A 13836-nucleotide genomic window follows, 5' to 3' on the forward strand; every position below is an offset into this window, starting at 1 on the left:
TCATGAATCTGACTGTTTCCTCCGTGGTGAGCGTGGACCAGATGTAGATGATCTGGGTGGGTTCTGGGGGGATTTGTCAGTCACAGGTTCCGGTGCCAGGATTTTCCGTGAGGAAGCTGTCGTAGATGTCCTGGATTTTGCAGTGGGAAAAGGTGGCGAGTTTGTCACCGAGGTCCTGTGACACGGTTCTGGGCGGTTTCGGGGGGAGGATTTGTGAACTCATTGATGACTGAGAAGAGTTCCTTAGAGTTGTGTGTGGAGGAGTTGATGCGCTCCTGTAGTGTGTCCTTCCTTGCGTTCTTGATTTTTCAGCAGTGGGTAGCAGTTGCAGCTCTGAAGTAGGCGAGGTCTTCGCTGGTTTGGCTGTTCCTCCAATTCTTCTCTAAACGTCTGCAGGTACGCTTTGATTCTTGGAGTTCGGTGGTGAACCAGCTGGCTTTCTTAGGTATGCGTTTGGCCGATGTCAGTCGGAAGAGGGCTAGAGTGTCGGCGCATTTGGTGATCCATGCGTTTAGATTGCGTGCTGCTGAGTTGGCGTCATACTAGGGAGGAGGGAGGGATTTGGCGTGAGCTGAGGTGAGTTGCTCATTGGTGGCACGGAATAGCCAAAAAATGTAAATAAATGGAGCACCTACATATGGTGACAATAGTTAGAAGAAAAAAAGAAAAAAAGAAAAAAAACAGGGAGGTCTTGTTTGAATTGCCCAAAGGCGACACAATTTCCCTAACATTAATATTTTTCCATGTAAAAATATTGAACATTTTATCCGTTTGATAAGTTGCGGCTCCTTTGATGTTTTTAATATTTGTACTTGTCACCTTTTAATTGTTTTATTTCACTAAGCATGAAATAAATAACTTAAATCTGAGTCCTTTATGGTGGCAACAAATGATGCTTGATGCCCATATGTACAGTTCCAATTTAAGAGCGTTGAGAAACAAGATCCTGAAAAAAATTTCATTGGCCCGAGTTAGATACTGACATTTAAGCACAGCATCACTTTAAAATCTCAATCTTATAAACTTTTAGAAAGCACCATTGTTTGACTACACTACACTTTGCTTTCTGTCTGAATGCTGCATCTCTAAACACAATCTTGACATATGGAACTCTGCTATGTGAGTAAAGTGCTAAATGTCCAAGTGATGGCATTCTGTTTTAAGCGACTTAATCTCTTGGTTCTTTTGCAGTTTTGCAGCAGCTGTTGACAGAACTTGAAGATTTTCTGAAGATTCTGGACAAGGAAAGCCTGAGCAGCACAGCCATACTGAAGAAGTGTCTGCTCTCTGAGATCCTGCAGCTCTGTCTCAAGTCAAGCAATGGTAAGTGCAGACCTGCTTATTAAATCAGGAGATTTAGGGGCTGATTTAGATATTGGCGGATGGGTTACTCCATCACAACGGTGACAGATAATCCACTCTACCGAAATCTAAATCACATTATGTCCTATGGGATTTAGATTTCAGCAGACGGAATATCCGTCACCATTGTGATGGAGTAACTAGTCAGCCAATACCTAACTCAGGGCCTTAATTTTATATCAACTTATTATATGTTTGCCTTGACCTTAATAATATAGCCCTTAGGCAGTCTTTGGTTATCAATAATTACTCCATGACCAGCCATGGATGACCATGATTGGACCATGTTAATGACTTTGGTTTCGATTGGTTCACTCTAGTAAAAGCCAGCTGAAGAAAAAAAAATTGCACTATGTGATTTTGTTTGTTGAGCAGTTCTCAGCTGTGTCTTGCTCACAGTGAGACCTGTACAGCAGGCTAAAAGAACAGCACACGAGGCATCCATGGAATAATAATTTCCACTTAATTTTATATGGCGTTTAATACAAGCACATATTATGATATCACAATCCTCTAATTCTAGTATCATAAAGAGACTGCACATATTCCTTCCAAATAATTTTTGTCAAAATGAACTGTAGTCCTGACTGGGATCTCGTGAATAAAAACAAATAGCTATGGCACATCACATTATTCTCTGATAATACTTCCAAATGTGGATCTTCAGGATTGCTGTCCTGATTTTAATACTTAAAAATCTTTATTTTGTTCTGCTATCGATCTCATAAGATTTCTTATTGATGCATTTCCATACAGTGAGTTAAACAAGGCCCATTTTTCAAACACTAGGGCATCCAGAGAGATGATAAGCACTTGTGTACTTTACTAAGTTGACCTCTCCTCACATTTACACAGCTATTAATGCAGCCTGGGACTGAGAAGGGACTTTGGGAAGGGGAATAGGCTTCTCATCTATGTTTGACAACTTATTCTGGAAAGCATTATAAACCACCCAGGCTATTAATTCAGTACTCTTGAAGCAGCACTCCATAATTCTTTAGCTTTATTCTTTCTTGATAAAATGTGATGAAGCAATGTGCAAATCCATGTTCGCCGCCATTGTGGGTGCCAGCAACACCTTACACAGCTGTGATGTGGTGGGGCTCAGCAATACATGCTCAATCGCTCCTTAAATGTAGACTTCTCCAAATGACTCCTTGTTGCACATCTTTGGTTAGGAGTTGGGAACCATTCTTCTGTCTTTAAAGAGTTTTCACGCAGTTCTTCAGTGGAAGGTGGTTAATGTTCACAATGCAGAAGCATGGGTTGACGTGAATGAAATGAAGTGCAGTTAAGTAGATACAGGACACTTGCCCATGTCCAGTCCACCCCTCTAAGAGTGTGTCCAAATCTACACTCTCTTCCACCCCTCTGAGAGTGTGTCCAAATCTACACTCTCTTAATCAGATGATATCCTCCTCTTTTCTGCCAAACCCAAAATCAAGCCCCTCTGTCTCTTTTTAACTACTTCACCTGAGTGGGGTCGGTATTAACTCCTGAATCCTCAAACCACAGCAGTAATTTAAATTCTGTTCTAATTTCTTGTCATAGGTGGCGACGAAGAGTATATTTATATGAACAAAGTGGATGTCAGCAAGCGGCCAGAGCTGGTACAAGAGAAACCAAACCGAGGTATGAAATGAAATAGGAGTGAATCGCACATTTATGTGCTGTGTCTACCACTATGGCCCTTCTCTTGCCACTACTTTCTGAAGTTTTGTGATCAGATAGCTGGAACATGTTTGCATTATTTATGGAATATACTAGAACATTTTAGAACCCTAAAGGAATGAAGATAAATCATTTCCATGCAAGGTTTTTAAGAGAAGGGCAATAGGTAGAACAAAACATGTTATTGGAATCTGAATAAGAGTCAAGGACTTTCCAAGAGATCAAATTGGTGATACTTTAAATCAGACATAAAACTGGGAAAGGAAGATAGAAGTAGTTTTTAAGCACGGATTTGAAGCTAGCCTTTGCTCAATAACAGGGAAATAAGAAACGAGGAGAGACTGAGGAAAAGAGCACACAGTACTACTGGAAGAGAAAACTAGATTTGGCAGGCTGTAGTATGTGCAACTATGCATGTTCTAATGCAGTATATTGCTAAATTTAAATTGTTTTTTATGTCGCCACATACTCTGGGGGTTTCTTTTCTGTTTTTTTTAGTGCTCACAATCAATTTCATAAGTAAGTGGACTCTTGTGTAACGAAATAAAGTGATGTGTTTAGAATCACACAGTTTGAACCAGTGAGTAAAATTAATGTTATTTTCGCTCGCAGAGAGATTAGTTATTGCCAGAAATTTGATGCTAGGGTGGATTACATGGCAAGTGTGGCACATGGCAGCGCAAGTGAATTACTCGGAACTTGTACATTTCTCGAGATATTCAGTACCTTTTTGTAATCTGTTTTTACAGCCCAAATCATAGAAAATTATACTCATTTATATGGAACATTATAAAGTAATAATAATAATAAAATAATATATAAAGTGCATGGTTACTGCAAAAACGGAGTGATCCCGCACTGGGGCAGAAACAGCAGCCAGCCCAAGAACCTAGGCACGGGATGGACATCTACAACTGCCTAAAAAAATAGCTTTCAAGTTTCTTGTGAAAGATAGCCTCAGAACTTTCCTGTCTTATGTCAGTAGGCAGGGAGTTCTAAAATGTAGACGCCAGAAAGCCAAAGAAGCGACCTCCAAGACGTGCTCTAGTTATCTTGGGGATGACTGCTCGAGAGGCTCCAGCGGATCTAAGGTCTCTGTTCTGAACATATCTTTTCACCAAGGAGCACAAATAGCGGGGGCCTCTCCCATTTCAGATTTTGCGACAAAAGCACATCGCCTTAAAGGATACTCTTATTAATAGGGAGCTAGTGTAACCTACTGAGATGCCTCCCAGTAGGGCCCATCTAGAGATGTTTAACAGGTGGCGCTGCCACATTTTGTACACTCTTTAGTTTGGCCAGTCTACCTTGAGACACACCCAAATACAACATATTGCAGTAGTCCAGCCTTCAGATAACTAAGGCCTGGGCTGCAGCTTTCCTGGATTCCACAGGAAGGAATCCTAAACTTTTCCTCAGCATTTCAAAATGTGAAACACTCCCCTGCCAAACATGAATTCTGTCCATCAAAGGACAAATTGACATCCAACCAGATACCAAGATTTTTCACATTCGACTGAGGTACTGGTACAGGCCCTAATGCATCAGGCCACCATGCAGAGGTCCAGATTGAGGGCTGTTTTCCCACTAACAGTACCTCAATCTTGCCACCATTGAGCTTAAGCAGTTCCGAGACATCCATTCCTCAAGATCTACCAGGCAGGATTTAAGCCAGGAGGCAGATACTCCACCATCCTGGGAGAGGGTGATAACAAACTGCATGTCTTCTGCGTACGATGTGATCTTAAATCCATAACGCTTGATGACCTCAGCTAGGGGACGCATATATAGATTAAACAGAGTGTGACTCAGAGCCGAGCTTTCTGGCATCCCATGCTGCAGCAGTACTGCCTCAAAAGCAACACATTGTTGAACCACCTAAAAGGTTCGATTCTGGAGTTGAACCACCTGAAAGGTACGATTCTGGAGGGAGGAAGCCAGCCACTTCAAAGCCCACTCCCCAACTCCATTCATCCACAACCATGGGAGACAGTGTCAAAAGCTGTGCTGAAAGCCATCATAAGAAACGTGCCAGTTTTCCCCCATCCACTCTGTCTCAAGGACTCACCTGCTACCAGCAGGGCTAATTCTGTACTAAGCTGAGGACAGAAACCTGACTGTGTCTCATGGAGTAACTCCTGTGTTTCAGTGAACTCCAACAATTGATCAGTCACTTTCTTTTCAGCCGCCTTGGTGAAAAAAGGAAGCAGAGAGATAGCCCTCAAGTTATCCAGGTTTGCAGGATCGAGAGAGGTTTTTTTGTTGTTGTTGTTTTTTTAAGAATGGCGCCACTATGGCTTGTTTCCAACTCTTGGGAACCTGCCCTGCTGTGAAGGACAAATTAAGAAGGTCATGTAACCCTGGGAGAATTGCCTCCTTGCCTCTCTGTAGAATGATAGCAGGGGCCGGATTGCTGGGGAAGCCTGATTTCCCCCTCCCCCATGGAGCACGTACTTGATCAAGATCAGGAGCGTTGACCTCAGATAATCCCGTCCTAACCTGCCTAGGTTTAAACCATACATTGAGACAGGGAGCACCGGTCATCTCTTTCGGGAAAGAATCATAAATATCGAAAAGCTTATCCCAGAAGAAGTGGGCAATTGCCTGGTGAAAAAAAAATAAGTAGTGAAAAAACTACACAAATGTCTGACCAGCAGTCGTCATGTAGTAAAATGTAAAAGAGAGATGGAAGTAATTCACACAGGGAAGAAGCAGGATTCCAGAGGTCAAGTTATGGGAACAGTCGGGAGAAGGGAATGGAAATCCGCCACAATGAATGTCTTCTACATCATTATGTGCAGTACTTACAATTTCTTATTGACCACGAGGGGTTTAGTTAAAGAAAAAATAGCTACAAATGTGTTTGCATAAAGGTGTGCATCGGAAGGCCTACTTGGAGGCCTATTATTAACTAGGGAAAATTGAATTGATAGATTTTTAGTAGTCTCTAGAAAGACAGATTATCTGTTAGAGGGATGCATGTTGTCCGTGCATTCCAGATTCTTATGGCATGTAGATGAACTGCTTAAATCAAGTCTTTTGATGTTTTTTTTATGAATAGATATCACGTTAGGATTATTTGTTGGGGGCTGAATTTAATGTTTTCGTCATAGAAAGCTGGATGGTTCATTTGAGTTTTACAGCTTTCAGCTTTAGGCAAATAACCTTTATGACAGACACAGGAGTGCGTAACGCACTTAAGGTAATTGAGGAAGAGTTTCGTGATAAGGCCTCTTTGCTTTGGAGGTGAGTCAAGCATGAAAAAGGTAAATTGCTTTTAGGAGAGGAAGGTAAATAGGAAAGGCCTGAGAGAAGTCTCTCTCCCTCCATCAGGTTTGGAGAATATATTGCATACTACCAGAAGTCGAATGGCTGAAGAATGGGCTTGATTTTCTGATTGAGTCACTTATGGATAAGAAGCTGTTCGCTCATCATTAACCTGGTGCTTTAAGAATAAGTTAAGATGAAGAAAGTGAAACTTAATAATTTTACTGATTCAGCAAACTATGGGCTAAAGTTTGATAAAGAAATTGTCAAGAGACAGTCTTGTTCGACCTAAAAACAGGAAGGAATAAGAAAATTATTTCGGTTTTTCTATGAATGAACTGTAAGATGCCGGAGGACTTGGGGTTGAGCCAGTTCTAGCAGAGAGAGATTCCTGAGTCATTCAAAAGGTCTCTCAGGGGCTCGATGTCGAAATTATGAGGCAGTGAATGTATTGATGAATTGGGCACCATGCAGAACAAGGCAGGAGGAGAACCTTGAGGTTTTCAGTTGGATTTACCAGGTGCAACTAGTGAGACCACAAGGTAAAAGTATAAGGGTCCAATTGAATTACTTCCCGAGTCGAATGCCTATTCATACAAAAGATGTGGGAACTCAAACCGGAGGAAGTGAGACCATATGTGAGCCAGACCAACACTGTAAGTAGTAACCCACAGAGTGGAGAGAGATGTTCTGTGCTCAGTGGTGTGAAAGGTTCCTTGGAGAGAATGGATCAGGTTGAGTATGATGATCAGGCATGCGTCTCCATCATGCGATACATTTCAGTACTTTTAAATGTCCTACAAATTGTCCCAGAAATATACCACTGCTGAAACCCAAATTGGTGGGATTAAAAAGGTTTAGAAAGCAACGTGAAGTTGCGACATTGGTGTCTGAAGACTGGAGATTCCCCAGATGACGAGGTGTGAGAAAGTGCATCAAGACAGTATTACATATTCTACCTGCATGTGAACTGCCCACCGGGAGAAGTAGTTTTAAACATTTTACTGAATTCTTCAAAAGGTTTACAGGCTACTTTAGTGGTGAGGACTTCCTGATGATATATTGTTAATGTAACCATGTACCCTGAAATCTTCTTGCCATTATACATTGACACCTGCCTCCCTTTATCTCCAACTGAAAGTTTATTGACTGAAGAGAAGGCTTTATTGAACCTGGAAGGAGAATTCTGAGTTTTTGGAGATAATGCTCACTGTGCAAATATGAGCCATTGTGTTCATGTGCATTGCGACAGCAGTGGGGACTACTCTGTCTTCAAAATCACAGTACAAACTTTGGGCACTGAGGGTAGGAGCAGAGCCCTTTGCCTGGAATATAGTTAACATTTAAATTTAGAGAGCTGCAGGAAGTCAATGACATTACAATGGATTGCTCTGGAGACTATAGCCATGTCTTTGAAGATGACTCTATTGCAGACAGGTAGTCAGTGTGTTAGTCTCAAGGTAAGAGTAACATGCTCATGTGTGGATAGACTGTGATTAGATAAACAGCTGTGCTCTACACAACTTGAGGGTGGTTCAAGTTTTTCTCGGGAGGAGCCAAGTAGATGGAATTCCTAAAATCCAGCCCAGACTGGACTGAGATGTTGTCAACTGCAGCACGTGATCAAGTTCAATAAAATAGAGCACTTTTTAAGACCGTTTGTTAGGGAAGCTAAAATTATCCAAATTGACCGCCTGAGAGTTGAAGGCTGTAGATGCCCACGTTGCACACAGGGCAGCAGGCACTGGAATACAGCCAGTGATACTTGTGGCCATGAAGAGGCATTGCAGTTGGAGCTTTTCTCTGTAGTCAAAAGGAACATTGTTTTTGCTTGAATGGGCTTCACAGTATTAATGGATAGCCACCAGCGAGTAAGAGGCAGTTAGTCAGTGAGGTGGAGAATTGATCCACGGCTGTGAGTGATGCTTTAGGCCACAGATCAACTAGGTGTCTTTCACATACATACACACACATATTAAGCAAAAGCAGTGTCCGTATTAATACACAGTTGAGTTCCTTGCACTTATTTCAGAATGAGCAAACAGCGACCAAATGCTTCCAGTCTTCTACAAAAGACTTCAGCCACTAATGGACAGTGCCTAAGAGCCTGGCATTGACAATTCTTGTAGCAAGAATGTTACGGCTGATAGCACTAAATGCAAACAGATTGAGTAATGTCAGCACCTGGCACCGTTGCCATCCATAAGGGTCCTCAGATCATCATGGACCGACAGAAACATGGCAGAAACATCTATGACATGGCAGGCGATCCAGCTCAAGAGGTGGTCTACTAGCTCACCGCCCACGAGGAAATGAAATAATGACCTGATAGCTAAATTGTCCTTGAAGTTTGAAGTCCAGAGATCAGGCTGGAATGCACCATCCCCTCTACACCCTGTGAAAGCTAAGCCAATTCGCCCTTGCCCTGCCCCTTGCTTCACACTTGCTTCACATTTGTCCACATATGAGCTGTAAGCACAGGGAAAAAAGAGGATCACCAAGACCTGATGATGGCCCTGTTGAAAATGTAAATTAGAAGCAGTCTTTGCTGATGACTGTTTCTCGATCAAAATCCACCAGTATTAAGATTATATTGAATGATTAGGAAACCTTTGAAGAACAGAATTTTCTTCCAAACTGAAATTCAGTCCAGCAGGAGAAGAGTTGAAGATGGTTTAGCTTTGATTCTACTGTTCAATAAGTGCTGGTACTAAAACCAGAAAGTATGTATTGACACATCATAATTCCATGGGATTTTTTATTGTAATGTGGAAATCCACCTTGCCAAAATGTTGCAGTAATAAAAAAAAACAGAAACAATCCTGTTGGAAGATCTAGATGGGTCGCAATTAATCGTTTAGCATAGGCAGCCCCTTATCCCAGGCACCTCAGATTCCCCTCTGCGTCTCATTCGGAGAGTGCATCTGTATACTTGGACCCTTATGTGTTTTGAGGCTCAAGGTACACACTTGTCCAGGAAAAAGTGGATGGCTGGCAGCCTTCACATCTATCAATAGTTTACAAATGAATATTAGTGCACACTTGCAGCCTCGACCTTCTCCCTCCTCGCCCAGTATTAATTTTTGAAGGATTCTAGATTGTTAGTTGGAAAGCTCTTTGGCACGCCTTCGGCGTTGGGCTGACTCCTCCTCATGAGTAAACTTGTATTGTGCTGAGCATACGGTTTTCCTGTACGTTTTGTTTTGTATACAAATGTAATCAATCCAAACATCCAAGTGAAAAGGGAAATCCAGTTCTGCGCAATGACTCATTTATTGCAGTTATGTTATAAACCTAATATTTGCAAGTTATCCTGCATCTTCTTCATGGTAGGTTTGGTACATACATTCCTGCTAGGCCGCTAACACGTGTTTCACCCCTCACAATGCTGTAACTCAGGGGTGGAACTGGATTTCTCTTTTCATTTAGATGTTTGGATTGATTACATTTGAATGCAAAACAAAACACACAGGAAAACTGTACACTCACCACAATACAACCTTGCAAATCAAACCTGGTAAAACAGCTAAGCGGGTTAAGGCAGCTGCTTCAGAGATTGGTTTGCAAATGAAGGTCGAAAAAAAATTAGAGTTCCCCGCCATTAATTCTAACTTTGTCCATTGCCAGCCATCACAATGCTTCCTGAAAACTACTTCACGAGGGCTTCATCTAATTGGCCCTCAAATACCAATTTCAGTACACTGTCTCATCTACTGGGAGCACACACTCGCCATTAAACTGTTCTCTGCCAACAATTGAATCCGTTATATAAAGTATGACTTCCAGCGATATATTTTCTCTCCTCCAGGATAATTTTCATTTTCAGTTCTTCTCCTCATCAGTGGGTCTCTCCGCCATATCTTACACCCTTGTCACAGCTCTCTCCTTTTCCACTTCGGAAAATGGCAAAAACTTTCCTCAAGAACCTTTGTTTATGGATCAACGCTGTTTTATTGATAAACTTTGCAAGCTAATGATAATGCATACAACGGACTAAATCCAAAGGCCGGTAAGGAACTGCAAATTAATATAAATCGTAAACTTTGGACTTGCATGAGCAACCAGCCTGTACACAGAAAAGCAACTGCTTGAATTGTGCGTAATTTGAACAACATTCTATTTTTTATCACACATAAAACTAGAACACAGCACCCTGCCAAACACTCCGAAAAGAAACCTAAAAGGTGTATTACATAATAACATAAAAATGACGCTGTTACTCACTGTGAGACGTAAGTGGGATACACAGTGTGTTTTAATGGTCCTGGGCTGCCTTGGTAAGCATCCTGGCGGTAACCCCTCCGTCCACCGCGAATGCCAGGGCTGCATTTGCCCCGTTCACCAGAGATGGTGCAGCACAGATGCAGAAAGGATGCCGGATGTGGCAACAGTGGGGCTGATTTATCCGCCGGGGGCTTCCAGGGCCTGTACAGTTACCAGCTGATTGTGTAAAGGCCTTTAGGCCCCGGCTGCGTAAAGGTAGAGATGCTCTATGCTGGATCCTGTAGGTTGTGGCCCTTATCGGGCGTGCAAAGGAAAGGGCGGGACTTTGCTTGGTCCCACTTTTCCTCCGGCATTTCCCGCTGTGATCCTGTTACCTGCTCCGTCACAGAAGCGCATAATTCGTGGACTAGGTTCTTAAATATCTTCATTGCTTGTACTTTAGAATTCAAGCACTGTTTATATAAAATGTCAATAATTGTTTCGATTTTGCACTTTTTATCTTTATTGCGTCATACAGGGTAGCTGTGAGATGGTCGAATGGCACTTTCAAGGTACCTTTTTCTAATCTACACAGTAGAATTTCTTTGAAGAAAACTTTTTTTTCCGCTACTTTTGTAGACTAATTTAAGTATTTTCAACTGTTTTACTGGGCATTGTTTTCTCTTTGTATCACAATTGTTTGCTTGCTGAAAGGAAAGGAAACGTTTTATGTTTCCGACCATGCTTCTTTCAGTTTGTTTACAGCAGAAACAGCTTTCAGATTTAGGTTGACCTTGGGCTGCCCATTTTGACAAAAAAAGTGTCTCTCTCTTTTTAGACGTGTATTTGACTAATATTTTGCACCAGCTTTTTACGACATTGTAGGCAATTAATGTATGTTCCAAACAGGGTTCACAGTATTCTGATGAGGGTTATATCCTTAGACTTACTTTGTCTTGTCACATATTTTCCCAGTGCACTAAAGATGCCCTTTGGCCCCTAGGATTATGTGTAGGTGCAAGTCATAACCCGTACAAATGCAGTTAACCTGCACTTCTTCTGTTGCACAAAGCGACGGTTGTTGGTGCACCCAAATTACAAATTAGTAGTCGTGTAGACTGCTGAGGGCCTATTCACAAACTGCAATTTGTAATATGTTCATTAGTACTTCAATAGTACTTCTAACATTTTACAAACTGCTATTCAAACGCACATGTGGAGGTCTCTGCCTCTCCTATTTTTTTCTCTCCATAGATCTCCTCCTCGACTGAGGAGATCTCCGCACATGTAAGTAGATGTGGGGGGCAGGAAGGGGCAGCTGGAAAATGAGGAATTATGACTACTAAAGGGGAGGAGTTAAGGAGAAGAGCAAGGAGGTGTTTAGGTAGGGTTAGGGAGGGCTTTTTTTAGAACATAATAACAAAATAATATATATGGGATTTTTTTTTTAACTTCAGGAAAAAATATTTTAATTAAATGTATGAAAAATATTGCATTTTTTATTTAAAATTAAGTTATTAGTGCATTAACATTTCGATATGCTGTATTTAAAATAAATATATGAAATGAATTGAAATTATGAAATAAAATATTTCTTCAATTTTTTTAAATGCTTAATAAATGTTTAAAATTATCCCTATACTTTATCATAAGGAGGTCGCCTTAATTATGGAGGTCTCTACCAAGTGTGCAGGATGTCAAATACAGACATAACATCCCGATTAGTAGTAACCTTACAATAATTTTTCATGTTTTTACTGACTCCATATTTCAGCAGGTAGGAATATGTAAATCTGCACTTTTGAGTAACTTTACACTAATAAATTGTGAATGGTCAAAACTGTAAGAGTGTTCAAAAGTGTAAGGATAAATTTACTTGTACTATATTTACACATGTAGCTAGGCCCCTAAGCTTGTAGATTCCAGGAATATATGTCCATGACATCCTTAGACGTGTGTCTTAGGGGTAAGCAGGGAATTCTCATTCAGATCCTGCAAACACTCACTCAGTCTTTACTTTGTACCTGTTCAAAAATATTTATCACTACATTTCAGAACATACAATTTATTCCTGGATGACCCAGATCTAAGGGCTGTATAGACTGAGAGACAGTGCTTACTCTAGGTTTGTCAGGAGATGTGTTCAAATGAGACATTTGGGAGACATAAAATATTGTGAGGTGAGGGAAAAATAAGCTGCAACAGTAAAAGAAAATTCTCATTTCCTAAGTCTGTTCATGCATACTCGCTGTGACATGTAAAACATGCACACATAAGGGGTAAGAAAAGAGGAGTAAGTTTGCTATTCGGGTTACTACTGCAAGGTAACTTTGGCATGCATAGATTAATGGAGAGAGTTTGTGAATCTGGCAATTTGGTAAATAACACCAAACTCATGCATAATTTGTATGCCATAGTTTACATCTGTTTAGGATTTAGGCCTTCTGCTCAACAGTTCCCTCATCTGTGTTTAAGGTCACTAGACACGTTCCACTCTAGGGTGCTATTTTGGTGAGCAAATAACCCCATTTTGTATTCCTCTTATTTCATGATATGCTTAGTACTGATCCCGCTGGGTGGATTGGAAATACTGAATATCCACCAAAATCCTGAATATATCTTGACATTTCCTGCAATATGAGACTGCATATCCTCAGAAACCCATTACAATCAAAAACTATATATAAGGTGATAACTCTAGGGATTTTCTAAATTGTCCCATAAAGGGACCCTATGTTATATTATTTAGACCAGCTTGCACTACTCATTTGTTTAGCAAATGCCCATCTTGGCATCAACGATTTGTAGAATCTTGAAATATAGGATCTCATTGTGGGCAGTTTTGGGTAAAAACGTAGCAGAATTAGCTCATGTGTACTATGCCTTGAGGTCTTTTCGAGGGATCTGGAATCTTCATGCTACCATTCTTTTATGACTTGATGCAATTGGTAGTTCAACATTACTGAGAAGTGCTCTGTGATCTCACACAGCAGATATCTGTGCACAACACAGAGCATTATGGCGATTTAGAGAATGGCAGTCTGAAAATTTGGTCAAGTGAGAATTGTTTTTGTAGGTATTGGGCTCAATGCAAAAGATTGCTTTAAAACTTCATGAGACTTCATTTGTGGATGTTGATGACTTAGGCCCTGATTTACATCTTGGTGGTGATACTGCCAATTCGCGCTGGCAGCGGCCCCGAAAAGACCGTCTAGTCATATTTAGATGTATTTCGGCCGAGCCGTAGACGGCCACGATGGAGTGCTCTTACTAGCCGTTAGCCGGGTGGGTTCCCGCTGGCCGCATTTAGATTTAACAGTTGTACAGGCGGTA

General features: G+C 41.1%; 1 protein-coding gene across 2 annotated transcripts in view; it reads left to right on the forward strand.

Annotated features, from left to right (window-relative positions):
• Positions 1-13836, forward strand: part of AFAP1L2 (actin filament associated protein 1 like 2) — a 478342-nt gene that overhangs the window by 295089 nt on the left and 169417 nt on the right. For both annotated transcript variants that reach the window (XM_069239306.1, XM_069239307.1), the window contains exons 2-3: positions 1192-1323; positions 2914-2994. In XM_069239306.1, coding sequence (XP_069095407.1) covers positions 1192-1323; positions 2914-2994 — 213 coding nt within the window. The remainder of the gene's footprint in view (positions 1-1191; positions 1324-2913; positions 2995-13836) is intronic.

Source organism: Pleurodeles waltl, chromosome 6 (assembly GCF_031143425.1).
Source record: "Pleurodeles waltl isolate 20211129_DDA chromosome 6, aPleWal1.hap1.20221129, whole genome shotgun sequence".
Classification (NCBI taxonomy): domain Eukaryota; kingdom Metazoa; phylum Chordata; class Amphibia; order Caudata; family Salamandridae; genus Pleurodeles; species Pleurodeles waltl.